Source organism: Pseudozyma hubeiensis, assembly GCF_000403515.1.
Source record: "Pseudozyma hubeiensis SY62 DNA, scaffold: PHS20, whole genome shotgun sequence".
Classification (NCBI taxonomy): domain Eukaryota; kingdom Fungi; phylum Basidiomycota; class Ustilaginomycetes; order Ustilaginales; family Ustilaginaceae; genus Pseudozyma; species Pseudozyma hubeiensis.
Window position 1 is genome coordinate 254,560 of NW_012133802.1, and position 24,884 is coordinate 279,443.

At 56.9% G+C, this 24,884-nt stretch overlaps 13 protein-coding genes across 13 annotated transcripts; 4 read left to right on the forward strand and 9 right to left on the reverse strand.

Annotated features, from left to right (window-relative positions):
- Positions 1-417: 417 nt before the first annotated feature.
- On the reverse strand, positions 418-864 carry PHSY_001842 (hypothetical protein; the record flags this gene model as incomplete). Its single annotated transcript, XM_012332468.1, has 1 exon — positions 418-864. The coding sequence occupies one exon, from the start codon at positions 862-864 to the stop codon at positions 418-420; it is 447 nt and encodes a 148-aa protein (XP_012187858.1).
- A 249-nt stretch (positions 865-1,113) lies between these two features.
- PHSY_001843 (cysteine protease) lies at positions 1,114-2,331 on the reverse strand (the record flags this gene model as incomplete). Its single annotated transcript, XM_012332469.1, has 1 exon — positions 1,114-2,331. The coding sequence occupies one exon, from the start codon at positions 2,329-2,331 to the stop codon at positions 1,114-1,116; it is 1,218 nt and encodes a 405-aa protein (XP_012187859.1).
- A 375-nt stretch (positions 2,332-2,706) lies between these two features.
- On the reverse strand, positions 2,707-4,398 carry PHSY_001844 (monosaccharide transporter; the record flags this gene model as incomplete). The annotated part of the gene is made up of 1 exon (XM_012332470.1): positions 2,707-4,398. One exon carries the CDS (start codon positions 4,396-4,398, stop codon positions 2,707-2,709), a length of 1,692 nt encoding a protein of 563 aa, XP_012187860.1.
- Positions 4,399-6,451: 2,053 nt separating this feature from the next.
- Positions 6,452-7,672, reverse strand: PHSY_001845 (hypothetical protein; the record flags this gene model as incomplete). Its single annotated transcript, XM_012332471.1, has 2 exons — positions 6,452-6,716; positions 7,494-7,672. 2 exons carry the CDS (start codon positions 7,670-7,672, stop codon positions 6,452-6,454), a joined length of 444 nt encoding a protein of 147 aa, XP_012187861.1.
- A 161-nt stretch (positions 7,673-7,833) lies between these two features.
- Positions 7,834-8,118, reverse strand: PHSY_001846 (pigment biosynthesis protein; the record flags this gene model as incomplete). The annotated part of the gene is made up of 1 exon (XM_012332472.1): positions 7,834-8,118. One exon carries the CDS (start codon positions 8,116-8,118, stop codon positions 7,834-7,836), a length of 285 nt encoding a protein of 94 aa, XP_012187862.1.
- A 763-nt stretch (positions 8,119-8,881) lies between these two features.
- PHSY_001847 (potential glucose sensor) lies at positions 8,882-9,253 on the reverse strand (the record flags this gene model as incomplete). Its single annotated transcript, XM_012332473.1, has 1 exon — positions 8,882-9,253. One exon carries the CDS (start codon positions 9,251-9,253, stop codon positions 8,882-8,884), a length of 372 nt encoding a protein of 123 aa, XP_012187863.1.
- A 1,456-nt stretch (positions 9,254-10,709) lies between these two features.
- Positions 10,710-13,331, forward strand: PHSY_001848 (glycoside hydrolase; the record flags this gene model as incomplete). Its single annotated transcript, XM_012332474.1, has 1 exon — positions 10,710-13,331. The coding sequence occupies one exon, from the start codon at positions 10,710-10,712 to the stop codon at positions 13,329-13,331; it is 2,622 nt and encodes an 873-aa protein (XP_012187864.1).
- An 88-nt stretch (positions 13,332-13,419) lies between these two features.
- Positions 13,420-13,791, reverse strand: PHSY_001849 (polyketide synthase; the record flags this gene model as incomplete). The annotated part of the gene is made up of 1 exon (XM_012332475.1): positions 13,420-13,791. The coding sequence occupies one exon, from the start codon at positions 13,789-13,791 to the stop codon at positions 13,420-13,422; it is 372 nt and encodes a 123-aa protein (XP_012187865.1).
- Positions 13,792-14,142: 351 nt separating this feature from the next.
- PHSY_001850 (glycoside hydrolase) lies at positions 14,143-15,249 on the forward strand (the record flags this gene model as incomplete). Its single annotated transcript, XM_012332476.1, has 1 exon — positions 14,143-15,249. One exon carries the CDS (start codon positions 14,143-14,145, stop codon positions 15,247-15,249), a length of 1,107 nt encoding a protein of 368 aa, XP_012187866.1.
- Positions 15,250-15,828: 579 nt separating this feature from the next.
- On the forward strand, positions 15,829-17,739 carry PHSY_001851 (potential glycosyl hydrolase; the record flags this gene model as incomplete). Its single annotated transcript, XM_012332477.1, has 1 exon — positions 15,829-17,739. One exon carries the CDS (start codon positions 15,829-15,831, stop codon positions 17,737-17,739), a length of 1,911 nt encoding a protein of 636 aa, XP_012187867.1.
- Positions 17,740-18,123: 384 nt separating this feature from the next.
- On the reverse strand, positions 18,124-20,430 carry PHSY_001852 (hypothetical protein; the record flags this gene model as incomplete). Its single annotated transcript, XM_012332478.1, has 1 exon — positions 18,124-20,430. The coding sequence occupies one exon, from the start codon at positions 20,428-20,430 to the stop codon at positions 18,124-18,126; it is 2,307 nt and encodes a 768-aa protein (XP_012187868.1).
- A 311-nt stretch (positions 20,431-20,741) lies between these two features.
- PHSY_001853 (predicted ribose-phosphate pyrophosphokinase) lies at positions 20,742-22,058 on the forward strand (the record flags this gene model as incomplete). The annotated part of the gene is made up of 1 exon (XM_012332479.1): positions 20,742-22,058. The coding sequence occupies one exon, from the start codon at positions 20,742-20,744 to the stop codon at positions 22,056-22,058; it is 1,317 nt and encodes a 438-aa protein (XP_012187869.1).
- A 317-nt stretch (positions 22,059-22,375) lies between these two features.
- On the reverse strand, positions 22,376-24,577 carry PHSY_001854 (hypothetical protein; the record flags this gene model as incomplete). Its single annotated transcript, XM_012332480.1, has 1 exon — positions 22,376-24,577. One exon carries the CDS (start codon positions 24,575-24,577, stop codon positions 22,376-22,378), a length of 2,202 nt encoding a protein of 733 aa, XP_012187870.1.
- Positions 24,578-24,884: the final 307 nt, after the last annotated feature.

Here is a 24,884-nt window from a genome sequence, read left to right on the forward strand (position 1 = left end):
ATGTCGGCGCGAATCTCCGCAGTGTACTTTGCCGAGCACATCTTGCGCCCATGAGCAGCCTCGCTTCTGTGGAAGCAGTCTTTGACAAGGTTTGACAACCTTGCCGAGCCTTGCTTCTAAGCGCCACCGCCAATAGTCCCTACGAGCAGCCACTTCCCTTTGTCCCCTTGCCCGGATCACCGCTACGTCCGGCACCAATGCATGCGGTCGATGCCGAGGTCCGGCCGTTCGACTCATGCCCTGTGTTTGGATGCAACCCTGCGTGAGCAATTTTGGGCTGACGTCGATGCTTCTCCGAGCGAGGATTTAAGTTGGTGGGGCAGATCGTGGCCGAGACAAAGGGGATGAGGCTCACGTGGCAAATGCTGCAATGCAAGAAGAAATTCCAGTGTCGCGCCGAGGCACGCGTGCTCTCGATTAATGCACGATCGGCTTGCTGTCATTGTTCTGGTTGGTGTCGACCGCAACCCGCCAATCGACATCGTGTATGACGACTTCATGCGTAGACTCGCAGCAAACAAAGGAACAAACCGAGTGGCTGTACATCCTGACTTTGAACTCCATGTCGGACTGTGCTAGCCTTCTGAAGCTTGTCAGTTTTGGATTTGTCAACGAGCTCACGATACTGATTACACGAAGGAAAAAGTCCGTATAGAGAGGCTCAGTCAGAGCTCGGCAAGAAGGCGGCTGTCCATCGATGTCATCAGTCGAAGACAAAGGGACCAATCCCTTTGACGAGGCATACGACACGTCCGAGACGGGTCGGGCTGAACGGCATCTCTCGAAGAGTCTGTCTCGCTCGATAATGTCCGCATTAGCAACGTTGCTATGGAACGAGGGCAAGTTCCCTCTGCATCGGTCCATTGGAGCATAATGTACCGCAAAAGTGAGAATCGTTCAAGTGTGTCATCAGCACAAAGGGAGGGGGAAGAGCCGCGCGTCAGCGAGCTGCTGCTCGATCGATCGAAGTGTCATCGCGATCCTTCCGCAAGTACCCGAGCAACGGGGTAGCTTCGGTCATATGACTATACTTTGTCGATAACAGCTGGCGACATTGGTCGCCATCAGGCCGTTCCCGAGGACAAGGCTCTGAACCGTACCTACTTGCCCGCATCAGACCTCGCCAAAGTCCCCATGTCCGGTCTCCTTCGCATGCTGTACCGCCTGCTTCTCGCCCGTCAGCTTTGTCCCGCACGTCTTGCACTTCAAGCTGAAGCTCGCTGTATCCGTGTAGTACTTCCTCCTCTTCAACTCCTGACACAGCTGCTTCGCCGCACTCATCACCTCGTCCTCATCTTTCGCTATCCCGATCGCTGCAAGATTCGGAAATATCGTAGTCTCGTCCTTTCCCTCTTTCAACGTGAGAGCATCGTAATGGATTCCTGAGTACACCACAATCGCGCGATTCTCGTACGCCTTGTCTTCTCCGAATCGATGCACGGTTCCAGTAGCCACATCGATCGAATCGATCTCCACGCCGAAATGCTCTGAGAGGATCGAGAGCTCGATCGCTCCACCCCATGTCGTCTGTGAGAGAATCTTTGAGATATAGCTGTCCCGTGGCTGACCGAGTACAATGTCCGGATACTCGTCCGGATTCGAACGGATGGATGTAGCGACTGTCTGACGAAGATTTTGACAGACATCGGAGCCAAGTCGTTGGTTGAAGAGGTAGCCGACAGAGTTGAAGAGGCAGGAGTTGTCGTCTGGCACCACTTTGAGTGTAAGTCGTGATGAAGGGGAGGATGGGATGGCTACTGAAACGCTGCCGTCGGTGACGCTGCCGGGTGTTGAAGGGTTGGAAGAAGGAAGAGCAGCTCGTGCAGTGAGTCCATCCTGGAGCGTTCTTGCACCCAGTCCATATGATGTGCGCGGACCTGTCGCAGTGGAAATGTTCGGTTTGGGTCCACCCATAGCGCCGAACGAAGAAATCGCACTTTGAGCTGGCAATGACGGTGTCGCAACAGACTGTGCAGCACCATTTGACGTCGAAGCAGCGCTGCCCGCCTTTCGAGCCACAATCACCTGCTCTCCTCTCTTGATGCCAACGTCCTCCGAGCTCAGCAGCGCACCATCACCCACCGAGCTGAGACGCAAGGTCTTGGGCGGATAGCCGATCTTAAGCTCCTGCTCCGACGCCCCTATCCCAAATTGCTCAGCGATGTAGCCTTGCAATTGACCTAGCGTGGTTGTGCTGTCATCTATCTTGAACGAAGAAGTACCCTGTGGATGGCGTATGCGAATCATGCTGGCGGTGAGCAGAGTCGTGGTGGTGCACAACGGTGAAGGTCGTACAAGAGGCGCCGTGCTTGACAGTTTCGTCGGAAGCATCCGATGTCAAAATCATTTTCCGCACAGATCTTGCACACTGACGCGTCCTTGCATGAAACTTCATTTACACCCAACACCGGCTTCATTTTTTCCACGTGCTCCTCTGTGCAACCGCGCCGCTCTATCAGGTATCGTTCGACCATGTATACAAGACGAGTCAGACGAACATAGTCACGAGGAGGTCAGACGAGAGAAATCACAAACAATTCAGACACGAGTAGGCAAAGCGATGTGGTTTACACTTGGGGTTACATTCAATACCAAGACCGATACAGCAAGAAAAGATGAGATGAGTTCCCTAGGCGACATGGAGCCAAGGGGAATGCGAAGAAGCAAGGTGAAGGTGGACAGCGGAGAACAGAGGGGGTATCAACCTTAAGCGGTGTGAGTGACGACGTTGCTGGTCTTGTCCTCGTGGATGTCCGAGTGCTTCTCGTCAAGATCACCAGAGGCGTTGTCGGAGGTGGGAAGACCCTTGGGCTCCTCGATACCGGCGAGGCGAAGCAGACCGACGTCGCGCTGAGCCTGGAGCATCATACCGGCCTCCCACTGCGATCGTCCCGACTTGTCACCGAAGACGGCGTCGAGCTCGTCGAGCGACTTGAGCTTGGTCTCGGGGACGAAGAACACGACGTAGGCGATGGCAATGAAGCACATGAGGCCGAGGAAGATGAACACACCGTAAGGGGCGGCAGAGATGAAGTCCGGGGTAGACATGGCGACGGCGAAGTTGTTGAGCCAGTTGGAAGCAGCACCGATCGAGACACCCTTGGCACGCAGACCGAGAGGGAACACTTCGGCGACAACGATCCAACCACATGGACCCCAGGAGAATCCGAAACCAGCGGCGAAGATCCAGACGAAGGCGCAGGCAACCCAACCAGCGGCTCGGTGGGCAGGCCAGTTGCCACTGCATGTGGCGATGATGATGGCAACGACAAGGTGGCAGCATCCCATGATAGCAGCACCGACAATCATGGTGGGCTTGCGTCCCCACGAGTCAATGTACAGCACCGCGGGAATGGTTGCAAGGAACAGAACAATTCCGACAACACCCGAGGCGAGCAGCGAGATGGTGTTGCCTTCGAGACCGATCTGCTTGAAGATGAAGGGAGCATAGTAGAGAATGAAGTTGATTCCGGTCCACTGTTGGAACAGCATGACCAAAACGGCGACGAGGGTTCGGCGTAAGTTGGCAGGGTTGGTGACCAGCGACTTGTATCCGGCAAGTCCGAGCTTGAAGTTGCTGCTGCGGGAGCCGTCCTGAAGGTCGGGGTGGTCGTGAGCAGAGACACGGTCTTCAAAGAGCTTCTGGGCCTTGACCTCGAGGAACTCCATCTGGACGAGCATGTCGTTCTCGGGGAGGCGACGGAGACCAGCGATGACCTTGAGCGACTCCTGCTCGGCGCCCTGGTTGATGAGCCAACGGGGCGATTCGGGCAGCCAGAAGATACCGACGGCAAGGATGAGGGCGGGGAGGATCTGGACGGTGACAGGAATGAGCCAGGCGGCCTTGCTCTGGGTCTCGCCGATGCCGCCAATGTAGTTGGTGCCGTAGGTGAACCAGTAGCTGATCATGACACCGGCGACGATGGCCTGCTGCTGGAGGGCGACGAGCGAACCACGGATCTCAGGGGGAGCGAGCTCGGCGTTGTAGAGGGGCACAATCATCGAGAGCGATCCGATACCGACACCAGTGATGGCGCGACCGGCGAGAATATAGTCGTACGAGCCGTCGCGGGTGAAGGCCTGGATGATGGCACCGAGGATGAACCAAGCGACACCGAACACGACACACTTCCTACGACCAAAGGCATCCGAAACGTAGCCGTTCATCAGCACACCAGCCCAAGCACCGAGCTCGAGAATGGCGGTGATGAAACCGGCGAGGGTAGGGTTGGAGATACCCTTGACACCACTCGCCTCGCTGAACGAGTACATGCTCAGGATCTGACCGAACATGCCCTGGTTGTATCCGTAGATGAGACCACCCATCGAGGCAAAGACGGCGATGGCAAAGGTACGGGCATTCTTGACGAGACCCTTGGCACCAGTAGCGCCGACCATCGAGAGACGGTGGTCGGCGAGGGCCTGGGCGACCTCGGACTGGCCACCGGTGGTAGCCGAGACAACCATAGTGACGATGCTTTCCTAGTCTTGAGGTAGAAAGGAGAGGAGGAGGTGTGGAGGAAGAAAGGTGGAGAAGTCGTGCGGGGAAGGTTTGTGGGGAGGAAAGGATCTTGGTATGGCGGGGAGGACGGGCAGCTATTTCTACTTTTCGGGTCGGGTCGAGCGCTGTGATACACTATCGCTGTGCCTTCGAGATGAGGTCGCGTGTTGCGTGACAATGCAGAAGCCCCGTACAGCAACAACGGCGGCGCAGCAGGACAGTATGTGCCGACCAAGGGATGAAGGCTGACCGGGGACAATGTGCGAAAGGGAGACAGGTGTCGAGGTAGGAGTCGGGTGTGAACTGGTGAGAGTGTTGGTCGGTTCCTGAGCGAGAGGGTGTCGCGGGCAATTTGGAACGGCGTGACAGCCGAATGAAGCACCTGGAGAGAGGGGAGCGGCGGAGAGTGAACGGGACGGCAAGGCCAAGCCAGGTAGATCCATCAGAGCCAATGTGCAGAATTGAGCAGCGCGGAATTCTCTGCACAACGCCTTTCTTGGGATGGTCGGCGTCGCGGGAGAGCAGCTCACCGACGCAGAATCATCACACATTCGGGGGTTTTCCTCCCGCTAAAGGTGTCTCTCGTCCTGTTTCAAATGGCTCCCCTCCCCTGCGTCGCCTCCTCTTCCGCCTGTTCATCGTTCTTAGGTCGGATTTCATGCTCAAACGACAAGCTGCAATGGACACAGAGGGAACCCACAAGGACCGATTGAGCGCGGCAATTGCCAAACAACCAGCTTCTCCGATACAGCCGACATATAGCATCAAATGAAGCCACAATCCCAGCATCTACTTTCGCGACGCGCGAGCGCGAGTGAGGGCAGCGGATGAAGGCTGAACTCGGAAATCATCCAACATGCTTCTCTGGCGCTGCCTGCTCAATTGGAGCCACGGAAAGAGCCAAGTCAGCGCGACCATCGACGGGAAAGGCCGACCGGTCAAGTTGATTGCGATGGCTAGGACGCTTAGTGGCAGCAATGGTCATCGACCGGCAAACCTTGAGGCAGGGCAAAGCTGAGCTCTTTCCTCGTGGTCAGTTGACAGATCTCGAACGACGACACGACCCTTGACCCCGGAAAGCATGCCTCAGAAACGATTGCTTTCAGGCCTGTGTCGAAGCAAAGGCCTGCTCGCAGTACGTGGGGAACCGCTCTGCGGAGTTTGAAGGTCGACACACAAAATCAATTCTTTAGTAGAATGAAAAAAAGCTAAAAAATCGTTAGCGAAGAGAATGGCCTGCTGCAGTGCTGCGTTGCTACGGTGAATGCGCGCAACGCATTGGCTGACGTGCTAGCCAGCCTCGCATTCAGGGTCTGTTCTCCATCTGTCGCTCGCTTCCTTTGGACGAGCTCATGCAGCGTCACCGGTCAATCCCAGATCGGCAACCTTTTGGCCGAGCCTGTCTGACACTCCAGCCTAAACCGGGGAGGTCCCAAGTCACTTCTAGTCTGGCTGCCCTCTGACATGCTTCGACTCCCCCTGCAGGTCTTCTAGCCGAGCTTGGCCTTGTGGTCGTAAGCTGATGTGGGCAGGTGCCGAAACGGTCATGGGGTGTTTGTGGAACCCCATGCTCTGCTGCCTGTCGACGTTGCTGCCCCCTCCACCGTGCATGAGGTTGTTTGTGGTGCCCCAGCTACCCCGCATGTTGCGCATCCCGCAGCTTGACTGTCCCCCGCCCTCGTCTTGTGCGAACAATCCGCTCTCCTTTGTCCCACCTTCGACGCCTCATGACGGGTTGGCACGACGGGGATTTGTGCTTCCGCACTGCACTTCGATGTCGTCTTTGCGCGCCAGGTTGAACTGAACTCAGCCACAGTTGATGCAAACCCTCGCCTGGTTGGAAACTGTCAGAAAGCCGCGGGTTCGTCTAACCTCCCTGGTGCTGACGCGTTGTCACGACCGGCGAGGTTGAGTCGCCTCGAGGCCCTGGAGGTCGCTTCTCCCTACATTCTACGCACTCAGGTACAGGCACACCAATGCTTCGGAAGCGAGACTCAGAGCATCGCTATTGCCGTCCGAGAGAGGACCGCTCGCATCGGCCGGCATGGATCGAGGTCGTGCGAGCAATGTATGATTCGATCGAACGTAGCCAAAGACCCTAACGCCAGCAATATGACTGACATCTCTCGACCCGTCGTCACTTCCCTCGAAAGAAGAATACTCCACGACATCATCCAGCGCCCGATCGGTGCAAAGCTCCCCCGCCACGCCGTTCCTTTGAGACCAGTATGAGAGAGTTGCAATCAGCTCGGCAACTTGATGCTGGTGAGGCCGATGACAGGTTGACCGACCACGCAATGTTGCCAAGCAAGTCTGATGCCAGAGTCCAGGTTGCTGTGGATCTCCAAACACAAGGGCAACGCGTCGGCTTCCGGCAATATTTGTCGCCGAGCTGTTCACGGTGGTAAAGCGCCGATTTGCTATGACTTATTTCCCGAAGGCAAATGGGTTGCTCTGCGTCGAAAAAGGCCGAGTCGATCCTTGAAGACGGTGCTGCAGTCGACTGCGGACCAAGCGGACAGCTTGGAGGAGTTTTCTGCGGAGATGTGCGGTGTATCCTGATGGATCATACGGGAGAATGCCGCGTGAGGATTGACAAGCTCATCGAGATTGGTCACCGTGCCATGTACACCTCTGATCGGGTGATGGAGCAGCACCGAAGCGGGGTCTGCTTTGAGAAATTACGGCTTCACACTGTCTGCCTCCCTCTCTTGGTCTTCTACTGGCGCGAAGGCCTCGCCACACTGTGCATTAGGCCGAACGAGCCACGGATGCTTCTCGGAAGTATAAATCACCCTCTCATACCGCTCAGAGTGCTGAAACGAATCCCTGTTCGAAGCCGACACTCCGTACTGGCTGCACCCCTAGCTCTGGTCAGCTGAGAGACCTCGCTTGGGCGATGCAGGTACAAGCACAACTTGTGCCTTTTAGTCCTAGCCTCGGTAGAAGACAACACAGCAATTGATCGTATACAGCAAACGGTCAGCTCAACCTTGACGCTGGGACGGTCGTTCCTGGACTATACTCTTTGCCTTGTGCGTTCCGGCGGAACCCAACCGCTGCCACAACGCCACCAGCTTCACCGTGATTGTCGCCATCGACTTCAGTTCTACCGTTACGTGGGCACTGCCGTCGACTCAGTTTTACGCCGTTCGCGATCATCCGGAACATCGTGCTGCGCAGTGGCTTGCTGCAGGGTCACCTCGGTTCGGCCTGTGCGCAGATCACGGGTTTACCCTGCCACAACTCATCGGCATCGCTTTGCTGCGATTCGACCCAATGGCCGGTCAAGAGTATAGCGAGATCAAGCACACACTCACGCAAACCCCGCGTCACATGGACGTCGCCGGTGAGCAACGCGTGCGAAGCAACGAGCTTCCGGGGTCGTGAGTAAGAATCGTGAGTATGGGGTCGCTGTTCCAACGTCGCCGGTCGCCCTTTCCACTTGTGCGCACAAAAGGGTACTCATGATCACGGGCTTTGTTGATATTGTGACTGAGTTTCAGCAGACTGACATAACAATTCGGAATCGCGCAGTCCGCAGAAGCAAGCCGCGCCTCATGGGTGACTGCAGCTCGCAACCCATATTCCGCGGTCCCGTCTGCTTGCGAAGACATCCCCAGCTTGCCCCCTCAAGCCACATCGACCGCTTTCGTCTCCGACGGAGAAACAAGTACAAGCCAGACTGAGATCTCCGAGGTTGACCACTCTGCTCGTTGAATCGGTCGAGGCTCTTCCATGCATACTTCCGTGCGCCCGACCTCTGTAAGGACGACGCTGACCGGCAATCTTGCCTTCAGGCACCATCGTCCGTTCCTGAGCCACGATTGCTCTCGCGTCCGGCTAAGTCATTGAGTTCGCAGGTTTATCATCATGTTCTATCACGAGGATCGTTCTGAGCAGCACTCGGCTGTTTGCGCCCCAAGACTAGGACGGCAAAATTGGAGCGGCCGCGTAGTACCTGTGAGGGCACACAATATTAGTGCAAAGCTTCAGGGTCCATGTCGCCGGTCGTTACCCCGAGACCCTCGTAACCCGTGTTGGACACGTCCGGCTCGTCCGTCCTGGCTAATGGGCCTGAGTGCCTCACAACGCCTTTTGTTGGTCAAGCGCGCTCGTCTCTCCTATGGCTACGAGAAAAGGCCACGGCCCGCCTCGCCCGGCATGTCGTGCTGTACGTATGATAGACGCCGCGAATTTGGCTTTGTGGACTAGCACGTCAGCTGATCGCTCGCGTGGCAAGAGAAGATTGGCTCAGAATCACAGACTTGCGCACCGCGTCGTTGACCTGCGCGGTCTGGTCTTCTCTTCAGGTGTTGGGAGAGCCGCAGACGATGCTGCAATGCCAACAGTAGCACGAAGCGAATATCTTGGCCATCGTTATTTGATGACCTTTTTTTGACAAGACACGAAAAGCAAGAAACACTTCGACGCCGAACCGGCATGCGCAATGATGGCTTTCCTGCTTGTATTTTCTTCGGACAATGGATGTATCGATGCTTTGCGCTTGCTTGTAGGATGGTCAAGGCTCTCACACCACTTTCGTTTGTGCGAGACGAAGACTCTGCATGCTTCGTCATGATTGAGGCGGGCATAACCCGACATCCGAATGCTTTCAATTCGAAGTGGCAGAGCCATAGGACTCCATTGCCGGGTGACGATGACTGTGCCAGCCGCCCAAAGAGGGCACCAGTAAACCGCATTGTACTCGTACGAGCAATGAGAACATCTCAACTGCGGAGGACTGAACATCCGTTGCGGTGAACAGCGAATGGAGTGCAGAGCCGGAGTACGTCGCTTAGCTTAGACGAGCTGCAACAAGCTGCAAATCTCTCAAAGCTCGCTTAGGTCTCCAGCTCCGAGAACTGAGCCTCTGCTCCATGAACTGATTTTTGAGCCTCACCGGTCAAGATGATTTTCGCCCGGACTGTACACGGTGGGGTCAGGTTGGGCCCCCGCATCGCTCTGCAGTCATGCGACAGCCTAACGCTCTGAGCCGCCGCCGCCGCCGATCGAGAACCACAGAAGCCTGTCACCGCACAGAAACATCTCAAACCCCGCCGAGTATTACCCGCCTCCCTTCCCTGACAGCTGGGATTGCATTCCATCGCCGCTACAGCAATAACAGTCTTTGGCGTACCCATTTAGCACGCTGCGTTCGAGCGAACGAGCGTTGGACGTGTGACAAGAACTTCTTCGACCTGTTCGACAGTTGGAAGAACAAGGAATGACCGAGGGGTCCTCAGCTCTTTCGCTCGTTTCACCATCACTACCCTAGCCGGCATTTTCACTTCTGCCGCTTCGGCAAACTCCTGCGTCTCCCACCTCCACCGTATTCGTCTTCCTCGCTTAGATCGTGTCTGCAAAGCTTGCATCTGCCTTGATCCTACATCTGTGCGCTTCTTCTACAACCGGGGATGCGAATCAGAGGTCGCCGGTAGCGTTTTTCGACCACGACGTTCGCCAGACGCCACATGCAATACAGAAGTTGGCACGCCCCTACAACAAAGGAGTTGTTTTTTGTTTGTGTGCCAAGCGATGTGCTTTGCGAGACCCTCTGGATGAGACATGGCCGGCCACCCAGAGCCATTTCGCAGGGTTCGTATGGCATCTGCAGTTACCTTCTTCGTTTGGCTTCGCGATGTCGTTCCAAAAGAGGCAGGTCCCCCTCGTCGAGCCAAACCTGGTGATGCATTGCCATGCCGGTGCCCTTTTTTCCCACAGACAAGCTCAGAGTGTTGTGCATGCGACTGAGAGCAGATGGAGGAATCCAGGGTCATGATGATGCCAAGACTAGTAGCCGGTGAACTCGACGCTCGAACATCTCCTCCTCAAGACCCACGGACCATCGAGTCCGGCAGCCGCTGGTGAACTGCATGCCGGGACTTCCTCTGCTCAGCGGTTGCAGGTCTCACTTCTTTTGGAGAGCACATTAGTGGCTAATACGGCAACGCAACGCTCCCCATACCCCGCAGAGCGGTTGCACGAGGAGGTATGGGGAAGCACAGGGTTCGCCCCCGTCAGGATCTCCGACTTTGTATAAGTAACGTTCGTGACTCCGACAATCAGACACGGGATCGCTGGATCGTCAAGCCCTCTTCTTCCTCCCCCCCTCTTTCCCAACCTCTCCCTCTTGCCCACACTCTCGGTCTTCTGAAAGCATCTCCGCATAATTGCGACGCCTCAAGTGGATCAAGAAGTCATCAAGATGAAGGCCGCCGTCAAGTCCTTGCTGGTGCTCAGCATCTACGCGGCCAACGTGCTCAGCGCACAGGCCGCCTCGCTGGAGCACCTTAACCTTTTCCTCAACGCCCGCCAGGCCGATACCTCGAACCAGACCGATGCCTCCTTCCCCAAGTGGAACATCAGCTCATCAGACAACTCTGCCCTTGCCACCGCACCTCTTGCTGGTACCTTCTACCGAGGTGGACCCGAATTCTCAGACATCAACAGCCCCTTCCACCCTGTCACTGGCAACGGTGGTTGGGAGTGGGCGGTCGAGAAGGCTCGCGGCATTGTCGATCAATTGACGCTCGCCGAGAAGGTCAACCTTACCGCCGGTATCACGGGTGGCCGCTGTGAAGGTACGCTCGGTCGTGTCGACCGTTTCGGAATCCCAGAGCTTTGCTTCCAGGATGGTCCCGCCGGTTTCCGTGCCTCCGACTTTGTCACCGTCTTCCCCGCCGGTGTCACTACTGCTGCCACATGGAACCGTGACCTGATCTACAAGCGTGCCGCTGCTCTTGGCTCCGAGTTCGTCGCAAAGGGTGTCAACGTCCACCTCGGCCCCGTCACGGGTGGCCCTCTTGGACGAAGCCCCTTCCAGGGTCGTAACTGGGAAGGCTTCGGTCCTGACCCTTACCTGCACGGTGAGGCTGCCTACTACACCGTCTCTGGTACCCAGTCGGCCGGTGTCATCTCCACCGCCAAGCACTTCCTTGCATACGAGCAGGAGACCTACCGTCAGCTCTACGCTGCCTCGGATCCTTATACGCTCAACCCCAACAACAACACCTACCTTACCTACAGCTCGAATGTCGACGACCGTACAATGCACGAGCTCTACCTCTGGCCCTTCATGAACGCCGTTCGTGCTGGTTCTGGTGCATTGATGTGCGTCTACAACAGGATCAACTCAACGCAGGGCTGTGAGAACAGCGCTGTGCTCAACACCATCCTCAAGGACGAGCTCGACTTCCAAGGCTTCGTCGTCACCGACTGGTCGGCTGCTTTCAACACGAGCAACACCTACAACGGCGGTTCGGATGTCATCATGCCCGGTGGAATGACTACTGGTGGTTACAAGAACCTCGTCGGTGGGTCCGACCTCGTTCGTGCCCTCGACGCTGGCGAGGTCAAGATCGAGCGTATCAACGACGGTATCACGCGTCTCTTGGCTCAGTGGTACCTTCGTGGTCAGAACGAGGGCTACCCCACGGTCAGCTACAAGGACGGCTACCAGAACACCATCTTCAACGGCAGCGTCGTCAACGAGCACCGAAACGTCCAAGGAGACCACTGGAAGATCGTCAAGGAGATCGGTGAGGAGGCGGTGACTCTGATCTACAACAAGAGGTCCAACGAGGCTGGTCCTCAGGGCAGCACCGAGTTCGGTCTCGGTCTGCCCCTTAACAAGAAGGCCCGTGTCGGCGTGTTTGGTAGCGATGCTGGCTCCAACCCATACGGCATCAACTCGTGCCAGTCGTGGATCGGTCTCGGATCGCTGCTCTGCCCTGCCAACGCTACCTCGAACGGTACTCAGGCTATTGGGTGGGGTTCGGGTGCAGGATTCTTCCCTTACCTCATCGACCCTCTGGCTGGTATCTCGCAGGTTGCCAAGGAGAACCACGGTGCTGTTCTCGACAACCTCAACGACGTCGGTGATGCTCAGAATCAGATGCTCGTCAAGCAGGCCGCCAGTCTCACGGACGCCGCGCTCGTCTTCGTTCAGGCGCGTTCCGGCGAGAACAGCGATCGTCAATCGCTTCGTCTCGACGCCGACGGTGATGAGTTGATCAAGCTCGTTGCCTCCACGAACAACAACACGATCGTCGTCATGCACACCGTCGGACCGGTTCTCATGGGAGACTGGTTCCACCACCCCAACATCACCGCCCTCGTCCTCCCGCACCTGCCTGGTCAGGAATCCGGAAACTCTCTCGCCAGCGTCCTGTACGGTGATGTCAACCCATCCGGTAAGATGCCTTACTCCATCCTCGCCGATAAGGATGCGGACCACTACCCCAAGATCGTCGGTACCCCCGCCAGCGATCCGCAAGTGGACTTTACCGAGGGATTGTACATCGACTACCGCGCCTGGGACAAGATGGGTCTCACGCCACTCATCCCCTTCGGTCACGGTATCTCGTACACCAACTACAGCTACTCCAACCTGCAGATCCAGAAGTCCGCCGAAAACTGCTACGCACCCAGCGCGTTCAAGTCGAACAAGGACAAGCAACCCGGTGGATCCGGTTCGCTCTTCCAGTACCTCGTCGAAGTCACCGCCTCGGTCCAAAACGTCGGTGGTATGCAAGGTGACGAAGTCGCCCAGCTGTACGTCGGCTACCCAGAGGCAGCCAATGCACCGATCCGACAGCTGAGAGGGTTCGACAAGGTGCAAGGGTTGCAGCCCAAGGGAGAGGCAAAGACGGCGACGTTCAAGCTGACCAAGCGAGACTTTACGGTGTGGGATGTGGTCAAGCAGAAGTTCGAGGTGGTGGACGGAGAGTACAAGATCTGGGTGGGTAAGAGCTCGCGTGTCAAGGATCTGACGCTCAAGGGCTCGGTCACGATGAAGAACGGCCAGGTCGTTGGCATGAGCTCGTAGAAGCGACGCTCGCACACAAAAGAACCATCGTGTTTGTACATGTTTTCGATTGTCTGTCCCTTTGCAGAATGATAAAGAAGAAAGCTTGCTAGAGGATCTGAACATGGCGTGCGATGAGCAGGCGACCCCGCCACCTGATGGATAAGGGTGAGGAAAGCAGTGAACGGGCGCCATAATAACAAACCATCGGCGAGCATCGGACCGACGGTGAAACCAGCTGGACCCTGCATTTCTTCTCCGCGCCTCGAGCCGAAGGTCCCCCCTGGTAGCTCTTCTCCTCTTCTCCGCTCCTTCCCTCGGCGAAAGCTATTGACAGCACGCCGACGGTCATGCTATTTTCCTCTTCCCACTTTCCGGTCGCCGGACCGACGTCGAGACGTGATAAAGGCGGCAAAGTGTTGCGTGTTACCCTTTGTTCTCGGCGAAAATGCAGACCGAAACCCTGCGCCGTACCCCACATTCGAGTCAGAACGCTCACGAGATATCACGATGACAGAGATAGGGACGGTCGCGCAGGAAAGCAAGGACCGAGATCGGAGCGGCGGCTGCTTCGGACCAGTCTTTGCCGAGGTTGGATCTGCACTGGAAGGCGACCAATTTGTGCAGGTGCACAAGTGGAAACGTAGCCGAGCGAGGTGCGAGGGTGTAGTGTTGATCTGGCCACGTGTGTGCTGGTGTCAAGGTCCAGGTGGTGGACGAGAACAGCAGATTTGGAGCTGAGAAGGTACTTATAGCCAGGATGCCATGGCTGCAACATCAGGATCCCCTCCAGAGATCGCTCTCCTCTCTTTGACTTTACACCTGCGCAACGATGTTCTGGTCCTGCCTGTACCCGATCGCCCTCTTGGGCCTGCTGACTACCTCGACTAGCGCCAAACCCGTTCCTCCACCCCCCTCTCACATCAACATTCTTCAAGTCGACTCGGCACTGCACTCTCTCTTCTCCTACTACAACACCACCGATGGCCGCTTCGACACTTCGGCCTCGTGGTGGCTCACCGGAAATGCATTGACTGGTGTGATTGAGTACACGGCCAAGACGGGCAACCCTCGGTACATGCCCCAAATCCTCAAGACGATCGAGCAGCAAAAGAAGCCTCTCCCATGGTGGCCCTCCGGCGGGGGGATCTTCCGTGCCGACTCGACCGACGACACGGGCTGGTACGCGCTCGCCATGCTTCGCATGTTCGACATCACCCGCGACACCAAGTACCTCCAATACGCCGTGTTGGATGCCGAGTATCTCCAGAGTTTCGGAAGCGACAAGTGCGGAGGTGGCATCATCTGGGACATCCCTTCTCGCACCTACAAGAATGCCATCAGCAACGAGCTCTACCTCTCGCTCTCCGCTGGTCTAGCCAATCGATTGGAGGACAAGAAACAGGCTCAAAAATGGTTGGATGTCGCCACGAAGCAGTACAGCTGGTTCGTCAAGAGCGGCATGATCAACTCTCAGAACCTGATCAACGACGGACTCACCGATGGTTGCGTCAACAACGCCGGTGACGAATGGTCCTACAACCAAGGAGTGATTCTCGGAGGTCTGACGGAGTTGTACAAGGCGGACAAAGGCAAGAAGGAGTACCTCGACCTGGCGCAGAAGATCGCCGATGCTGTGATCGCAAGCAGCTCGTTCAACAGCGCTTCGGGTGTGTTGGTTGACAAGTGCGAGGCACCCGGCACGTGCAATACGGACGAGGATGCTTTCAAGGGCATCTTTGTGCGAAACTTGGCCAAGTTGGATCAGGTGGTGCCCGGTGGTAAGTATGCGAGGTACATTCAGAAGCAGGCGCTGGCTGCGTATGGCAGTGCAAGGAATGGTACGGACTTCTACGGTGTGCAGTGGACCGGTCCTGTGGGACAGGCGAATGTGGGCACGCAAGGATCGGCTGTGAGTCTGCTCGTGGCTGCTCTGTAGTAGGTCCGCTGTCAGGTATCGCAATGTCACACGTAGAAGGATCAGTGTCGATCTGGTGTGAACGTAAGATTGAGTCGAGTGACTGCAGATGCGAAACACTTTAGCACTTTCGTCCGTGAGACTGGATCACTCGATTGCTGCGACGTAGTTTGTGCCAGGAGACAAGACGTGCAGGTCTTGGCTTTTCGACAGGACCCGTCGGGAGCAACGTGTAGATCTGACCTCGCGGACCAAGTAATGCTCGCCTTGCAGAGTACGACCAGATCGTTGGTCACGCACGATCGAGGAACGACCGCGCGGAATGAGTCGCCTGCATCGCATTGCATTGCAGATGAGCATGCTTTTTCATCGATGATGATCCCTGTCAGAGCGTCGCACAGCGTGCCGGGAAGCAAGGCAAAGGGGAAAAAGGGGTGAAAATGGTTTCAGAAATTGTTTTTCAGGGTTCAAGATGGATTCTTTTTTTTGTTGCGGCTGTGTGACGCGGTTGCAGGAACTCCGATGCAGCTCTAAGCGCGAGACCAACACTTTGGCCGAAAATCACCGCGCTGCTGCTGTGCCTGTTTGCTCGGGTGGTGGATGTTGCAGCAGCTTGGACGCAGCAAACTCTATCTGCTCACCCGCGGCATCCTCTTGGCAGCGCGGCTTTGGAAGCCCCTGTTTCTGCTTCTGTTCGCCGTCATCGTCCTGTCAAGAGGCATCCCTCCGCACAGCCGTGCCTGTTCCTGGCAAAGCATCCTTTCTGCTGGCGGAAGGTTCGACTGCACACCTGCCGAATCGAGCCAGTCCGGCACAGTCGAGCCATTCGCTTCAAAAGCCTCTCGCTTGACCTCGCCCTTCCATCTCTTTCAACGCTTCGACCCCTTTTCATATCTCTCGCTTCCGTATCAGTGCTGTGCACGATACCATCTGCCCATATACCGACCCTCCTACACTCTTTTTTTCATCGTCACTGCTTCCTCTCCGAACGCTACATTCTTTTTCACAAACGAGCACAAACACCAAAAGTTCAAACCAAGGATGGCTTCGCCATACAGTCCCAGACTCCAAGGTGGTGGTGGAGGTTATGCCCGCGTTGCATCAGCCAACATGGACGACCGCAGCCCGGCGTACCCGCAGCAACCGCAGTACTATCAACACCAGCAGTACGGTCAGCAGTACCAGCAGCAGCAGCCATACGCTCAGGAGCCCGACTACGATGCTCCCACACCAGCGCTTGCTGCCGACAGCTACTCACCCGAGTACAGCATGGAAGACATGCGCAAACCCACCACACCAGGCTCGCACCGCTTTTCGATTGCGTCGTACCCTCGCGACTTTGCCGACCCTGACGCAGGCTGGACCGAAAAGCGTCAATCGGGCACTCAGTTCGATCAGTTCACTCCTGCGCCTCCCGTTCGCAGCCGCAAGAAGATGATGCTGTACATCGGCGGTGCTGTCCTGGCTCTCGTTCTCATCATCGCCACCGTTGCAGGCATCGTCGTCGCTAGGCATAGGGACGACAGCAACAGATCCTCCAGCTCCAGCAACGCAAGCACCAACTCGCAAGCCTTGTCTGGCGATCCTTCCAAGTTCAAGAAGAACTCGGCGCTTCACAACAGCTTCTGGGGGATGTGCTACACTCCCTTCAAGTCGCAGTACCAGTACGGCTGCGGTGTCGACCTCGCTTCCGTCGTCGAGGATGTTCAGACCCTGTCCCAGCTCACCACCAGGGTGCGTCTCTACGGCGCAGACTGCAACGTCACCGCCCTCATGCTCGATGCCATCCAACGCACCAAGGTCAATCTCACCATCTACCCTGCCATCTACCTCGACTCCTCCGACCCCGGCGACGTCGCCTGGACCCGTCAAGTGAACAACATCACTTTCGCACTTGACAACTTCGGCACCAACCACATCGGTGGCATTTCCGTCGGCAACGAGTACCTCTTGAACGGTGGTTCGGCAACCAACCTCCTCGCGTATGTGCAGCAGTTCCGTACGCTCGCTACGAGCAAGAGCTGGACTTTTCCTATAGGAACAGCTGATGCAGGTAGCATGTTCACCGCCACCGTCGCTGCCGGTGTCGACTACTTTATGGCCAACGTACACGCCTGGTTCGCCGGCACCTTGGTCTCCGACGGCCCCGCCTGGACCTACCAGTACTTTGAAGACAATGACGCCAACATCGCCGCCGCTGCTCCCAACACCCCTGCCGCCTACATCGCAGAAACAGGCTGGCCCTCCGGCGCCAACTCCACCGCCGCTGCCACCTACGTCAACGAACAAGGTCAAGTCACAGGTGCAAAAGCAGGCGTCCCCGAGCTACAGACTTTCCTGGACGGGTATGTGTGTGACGCAAACAAGAATGGAACGGGCTACTTTTGGTTCGAACTGTACGATGAGCAGTGGAAGGATGCTCTGTATGGCGGTGTGGAGGCTCATTGGGGTCTGTTTGATCAGAACAAGAAGTTGAAGCAGATTACCATCCCGAATTGCAGTCATAACTAGGAAAGGAGGAGGAAACGCTTTGGGACGCGATTATGATAATGTAGCACGATGGACAATGACATGTTTTATTGATAATTGCGTAGGAAGAGGTGCGAAGAGGAGTGTGATGAGTGTGTGCTTGGCGAGATCGAGGATGACGAGGACTGTTGGTGGGTTCGATGGAGATGGCTGATCTTGGGGGGTGGCGCAGCTGCCTATCGCAGTCTGTGGAGGTGAGTTGGGGATCCCAGGCGTGGTCATCTCAGCGGCTGGTTGCTTGGTGACAACGAGCTCCCAAACATTGCCCTCAAGTCGGAATCAATCGCACAAGTGTAACTCGACGCGGGCATCAAGTGGGAATGCGAAGTCTAACTATATGTATTGCAACCGGTCTGCCAGTATTTTTTACTCGTCACCGGGATTCTTGTACCTCCTCAACGCCCTCTGCCTTGCCTCCGCATGCTCGACGATCGGCTTCGGATACCCCAGCTTCTCAAACTCCGCCTTCCCCAACCTACGGTACGGATCATGAATCGCATTACCCTTGACACCCTTCAACTCGGGCACAAAGTGTCGTATGTACTCTCCCATCGGATCGCTCTTCTCGCTCTGACTCAACGGATTGAAGATCCTAAAGTACGGCTGAGGATCGGTGCCCGTACTGGCGCTCCACTGCCAACCGCCGTTGTTGGAGGCGAAATCCTGATCGATGAAATTGAGCGAGAAGAAACGTTCACCTTCGCGCCAGTCGTGGAGGAGGTGCTTGGTGAGGAACATGGCGGTGATCATTCGACCGCGGTTGTGGATGTACCCCTGTTGGATGCACTGACGTTGGGCGGCATCGACGATCGGGTAGCCGGTGAGACCGGCTTTCCACGCCTCGAGTGTCGAGGAGGAGGTCTCCCACTTGACGTTTTCGTACTTGGTGATGAACGCGTGTCCCATGCATACTTTGGGCCACGCGGCGAGGACGTGACCGTAGAAATCGCGGAAGGAGATCTCGGTATTCCACATCGCTGCACCGCTGTCTCTTCCGACTTGAAGTTTTCCCTTGGTGAGCGCGCGCGTTCGACGGAGACACTCGCGCGGGGAGACGAGTCCAGCAGCGAGGTAGGGGCTGATACGCGAAGTGCCGTTTTCGTTCATCAGGTTCCGTCCCTCGGCGTACCGTGCTAGACGCGATTCCTTCGTGTTGCCACCGACGTCTTTGGTGGAAGGCTCGTTGGCAGGTCGATCGAGTGCCGTCTCCCCACCCTTTCCGGACATGAAGTTGTCGAGCACCTGCTTCGGTGCGCCATCGGAGACAGGCCACAGCTTGGCCATGTACTCGCGATCCTTGCATTCGAACCCTTCCAACTCCTCCGGAATGCCAAACCCTCCACCCAGTTTGTCCAGATCGAAAAGTTTGCCCACGGTGGAATCCTTTCTCGCACCTGCATCGTTCGCCTCTGGATCCGGACTCTCCTCGATCAACGACGCATCCTTGGCAATGCAGTCCGTCCACCTCCGATTCCACGGACTGAAAACACTGTACGGCCTCCCATCGTTCGTCACCACCCTCCCCGGCGGAACGACATAGCAGTCGTGGAACAAGCTAAAACTCACCCCACCTTTGTCCTTCTGCTCCAGCATAGCTAGATCCCTCCAGAGCTCGTCGACTTCGTACTCGATGTTGGCTGTGAGCTGCGAGGCGTTCCACTGCTTGCAGAGCGAGAATACCTTTTCGCCGATCGACGTTCGAGGTCTGTCGGTGTGGGTGTATACGACAAAGGGGATGTTGAGTTTGTCCAACTCCTTTTTGAGCGAGGCGAGCGTGCGGAGGACGAAATCGATGCGTCTGGCGCCTCGATCGTGCGCCTTGTAGTCGGCGGGGGTGATTACGAACAAGGCGATCAGATTCCCGCCCTTCTTCTTCTTGCGTCTCTCCTGCGCGAGAGCAGAGGCGTGTGCGAGCGCACGGTTGTCGTGGATGCGAAGGTCGTGCATCCTCATCCAGTACACGACGTTTTTCCCGTCTCCCGCATCGTTGTGTTTGCTGGGAGCGTGCGTCTTGAGTGCAGCCTCGAGCTCCTGAAGCGGGGTCTTAGAGTCGGTGCGACCGCGAGGGGAAGGGTTGAAGTCGGAGCGATGCCAGTCGTCGCCCGACTTGGCGTACGCGGAGGAACCGTATTGCGATTCGACTTTTGGTCCGCCGGTAACGACTGCTGAGCGTTTGGAAGAAGAGGACGACTTTTTCTGTCGCTTTTGCGAGGGAGGCTTGGAGGTTTCGGATTCGTCTTCGTCGGGGTGTTCGGCGAGTTTGGGGTCGAGCGCCTTTTCGTCCTCGTCGTGAGGCGGGGATGCTGGCCTGCGTTTGGGTGCCATCGTTGGAGGGGATGTTGAGTAGGTGCGAGGCAGAAGGTGCGGTGGTGTAGTGGTTATACGACAAGTTGCAGTGATGAGGTTGGTGGTCGAGACGGAACGTAGCAAGGGACGGAAGAACGATGCTCTGAGTGGCATGCGAGCTCGATGCGGGGAGAGAAGCTGGACGTTGGTGAAATGGATGGATAATGGCCAAAAGTCGAAGATCAAGTGGTCTCTTTTGTTGCACGACAAGCATCCATGACGACGGTGAATGGATCGAGCCAGATAGACCCTGTCGATCGGCTTGGGTAATCGTGACGCTGGAACGGCATTTGCACACGGAGCTGTCCAACAATGCGTCTCGGGCATGTCGCTTCGAAATGTGGAGGCTTGGATTGACATCGACCGATCTGTTCATGTTCTTCTCCTTCGCCCGATGAGATTAAGTGCGCAATTCGTCCGAGTGATGATGAACCTTTTTTCCAAAATCACAAATTTGATTTCACTTCCCCACTTTGCACAAAGTCACACCGAAAAGCCTAAATGAAGCGAGCTGCTCGGAGCAAGTGATTGTAGAGATTGTGAGAAGAAAGCTCAAATTTGGTCGTTCGAGCAATCGCTCCTCATCCTTGACTCTTCACCTCTTCTTGGTCACCTCTCTCTTCCCCTCATCTGCAACCATGACGACCACCGCAGGCAGCATCAAAGTCTTCTCAGGCACCTCGCACCCTGAGCTTGCACAGCTCATCGCCAGACGTCTCGGTCAACCACTCGGCAAAGCCACCGTCACTCGCAACGAATCCGGCGAGTCCATCGTCCGCATCGCCGAATCTGTAAGAGAACACGATGTCTACATCATCAACACCTCGTGCGTCTCTCCCACCCCGACCGGCGCTGCCGCTTCGCCCAACACCTCGCTCATGGAGCTGCTCATCATGATCCACGCCTGCAAGACCGCGTCTGCAAAGAGGATCACCGCCGTCATCCCCCACTTCTTCTACGCACGTCAGGACAAGAAGGACAAGAGTCGTGCTCCCATCACGGCGAAACTCATCGCCAACATGCTCGAGAATGCCGGGTGCGATCACGTCATCACGATGGATCTGCACGCCAGTCAGATTCAGGGGTTCTTTGATGTTCCGGTGGACAATCTGTATGCGGAACCCGCGGCGTTGCAGTACATCCGGGAGATGGTCGACGTCAACAAAGCCGTCATCGTCTCACCCGATGCAGGTGGTGCCAAGAGGGCTACCAGCTTGGCCGATCGACTCGAGCTCGACTTTGCGCTCTTCCACAAGGAACGCAAGCGCGCCAACGAGGTCTCGCGCATGGTGCTCGTCGGAAACGTAGAGGGTAAGGTGGCCATCCTCGTCGACGATATGGCCGACACGTGCGGGACGCTCGACCTCGCCGCATCCCAGCTCATCGAGTACGGCGCCGAGCGCGTGCTCGCCATCGTCACCCACGGCATTCTTTCGGGACCGGCGCTCGACCGCATCACCAACTCGAGGCTCGAAAAGCTCATCGTCACCAACACCCTGCCGCAGAGTCACAACCGTTCGCGGTGTAGCAAGATCGAGGAGATCGACATCTCGCACGTGCTGGCCGAGACGATTCGCAGGAGTCACTACGGTGAATCGGTCAGCGTGCTTTTCAACCAGATCCCGTACGACACGCCTCAGCCGTACAGGCACGAGCACGACGACGAGATCCTCGCCAGCACCGCCACCCCCACCACCACCGGTGGTCTCTCCATCAGCGGGCTGGACTCGAAACCGCACAGCAGAGGCGTCTCCCCTTCGCAGAGCAGGCACTTTCCCCCCAGCCCGTATACGCTGCCCGATCCACCCGCTGCCGCCAACTACTTTGCCGAACAGAAACACGCCCTCCCGCCTTCGAAAGGCGATGCAGACGCAACCGTGGTGGGCGAGGTGTTGGAGACGCCAAAGGCGAGCGAATCCAGGTTCACGCCGAGTCCGTTGAGAAGGCATGTATAAGGGCGGCGGGTGGTTGTAAATCCCAGGTCATTTTTGGTAACAATTGCGTGTGCGTGTGAGAGAGAGAGAGGTTTTGCTAGTGAAGGCGCACCGTGCAACCTCCGGTGTGCGAAAACGGAACCGCCGAGCTAGGGCAGTCGATCATCATCGACATTGGCTTGCAGGAACATGAACCAGCCGAGCCACTTGAGCGCAGACGAAAGAGGCCGCCTAACAATGTCCTCATCAAAATCCATCCAGTCTCATTCGCACAAACTTCACACACCCTTACAGATCGCTCAAACGATTCAATTGCGCACGTCTGCAATTCCCGCCCATCACGCATACCCGTACCCAGGAGGCGGTGGCGCTGCATACTCTGCATACCTGCTGCTCGCGGCTCTCTGACCCTGCTGATCATACGGGTTGACCAGACCTTCCCCCTGTGCAGCCCCGCCATACGGGGGCGCCGGGTACTCGCTCCCCCCCACCCCCTCCAGCTCCCCACTGTATCTCCTTCCCTGCATCTCCCTGGGCGTACCCGCCGCAGCAGCTACGCCCAATGGATTCTGCGGTCCACCCGACAACCTCTTCTGAATATGCAGCGGAGGAACCGACGAATGTTCCGACTCCTCATCGGGCGTCCCTCCTGCCGAAAGGTACGCTCCTGGCGGTACCGGTGTAGACGACATGATCGGCGGTTGAGGTAGAGGGTTCGACGACCACGCCTGCTGCTGTTGAGCGTCATCGTAGATCGAATGACCCGTACCCGAAGCTGGGATGGACATGTTGGCCTGCGATGAAGGATTTCGAGAGAATCCACGTCGGAATGCTGCTGCCGTCACTTTTTTACCTTCACCGGTTGTCGACGATGGTCGTGGGATAGCCGCTCCCAAGGCACCGTACGATGAAGCTCGATTGGTATTCTGATGCGGAGAAATGGGTTGTCGCACGGCTTCTTGCATGGCGCGAGTGCTGCCGATGGATTGGAAGTAGGCAGAATCATCCGTCGTGGGCGATGCCATCGTCGTCGGATGCGCTGGTGCACCGGCGGATCCGTCAAGTGGCGTGGCTGTGCGAAGCGGAGGCAGCAACGGTGCTCCAAGCGTGCTGCTGTCATGTTGAGCCTGAGACCCATTGCCTCCTGCGGTGTATCCATCGTAGGCAGCATCGGTCTGATGATCACCCTCGGTGGAAGTGGTACGAACAACTGCGGGTGCTCCAGATGCGTTCCCGTGACCACCTCCTTGTGCGCTCTGATAGTCGGCGCTGTTCCTGTTGGATCCAAATTGATGCTGATGACCCGCAGCCGAGGCGAGACCGCCGGCAGAGCCGTTGTAGGACTGGCTGTTCTGCATGAGGAAGCCGCCATCGGGCTGGTTGCGAGTATCGTGTCCGGGTACGGCGTTCAGGTCGGCACCTGCCGTGGCGGCCATGGCAGCAGCAGCAGCGGCAGCAGAGTTAGTGGAGGTATCCCCGCGCTCGTAGCTAGACTGCGCCCACTCGTTGGTGGAAGCATCCGGAATGGGATGGTCAGCAGCGTTGTCGGCACCTTCTTGCGCCCACTGGGATCGAGAGGCGTGCTGGGCGTAGATGGGAGTGCGTGCGACATCTTGGTCGTTGCTGAGCACGCGGTTGGTGGAGGGGCTGTACCCGGCATCTGGATCCGCATCGCCAACGACGCCATGAGCCGCGGAATCGTAGTAGACCTCGTTGTCTGGATTGTTGGCGTAGGAACCATTGGCGGTGGTATCGGCGAGGGTCATGTCACCAAATCGAGGGATGCCTGCCGATGGCCCGGTGGGGTTGAATCCAACATCTGCGATGGATCGGGTGGCTTCCTGCAGCAGCGATTCGGTCTTGGCGAATCCAAAGTATTCGGCGCGAGGCATGCCCGGCCGGGTAGGCTGCAGCGGGATCTCGTCCAACATGAGCTTCGAGACTTCAGCTAGGATGGTCAACTTTTCCGCCATTTCGAGGAGTGCACCGGACTTGATGCCCAAGGCTTCTTTGACGGTGCGCCTCTTGAAGTCGCCAATGGCAGCGTCCTCGTTCATGACCTCGATGTGAAGACCCTGCATCTCTGCCCGCATTTCCTTGAGCTGGGCGGTGACCTTCATGAGCTCCTTGTTTTCGGGACCCATCTTTGCGAGTTTGCGCTCGACCTTTTCGATGTCTGCACCGAGGGAGCGTTTGCGAGACTTGAGATTTGCGAGCGCCTCCTCGCGGGTGCGGATGGATTTGAAATGCAAACGCACCGTGGCGAGGTGCGAGTTGAGACGGTTCTGAGAGGCTGCATAGTGATCGTACAGGAGCGATACTTTGCCGGCTACATCGTTGAGATCGGCGCCTTCCTCTGCAGACCAAGCCTTGATGGCCTCGGCGTTCTTTTTGAAGTCAGCTGCGGCCCTGGTGTTGGATTGGATGAAGCTCTTTTCGGAGGTGATGACGTCCTGAAGCTGCCTTAGATCCTGGTTGCCGAGTGATGGAAGCTTGGACGTGTGCGCGACTTGCTGTTGCGCCTTCTTGAGGAACGACATGGTTTGCGTTTCGAAGGGTGCCTACACGAGAGCAGGTGTGGGTCTCGCTGTAAGGCGCTGAAAGTAAGGGTTTGAGCCGTGTAAAAGGAGGGGTATATGCGGGATCTCCTTTTTGCGGCTAGATGAATGCAGCTTGTGGTGGTGGTGGTGATGCGTTTGGAAGTGCAGTTGGATGGATGTGCGATCTGTACTGGTGATGAGGTTGGTAGGACGATGCGAGGCTGTGCTTGTGCGAATTTCTGGCTGTGCTTGAGACAGTTGGCTTGAAAGCAGGGAAAGTGGAGTTCAAGCCACAGTCGAGTGTAGC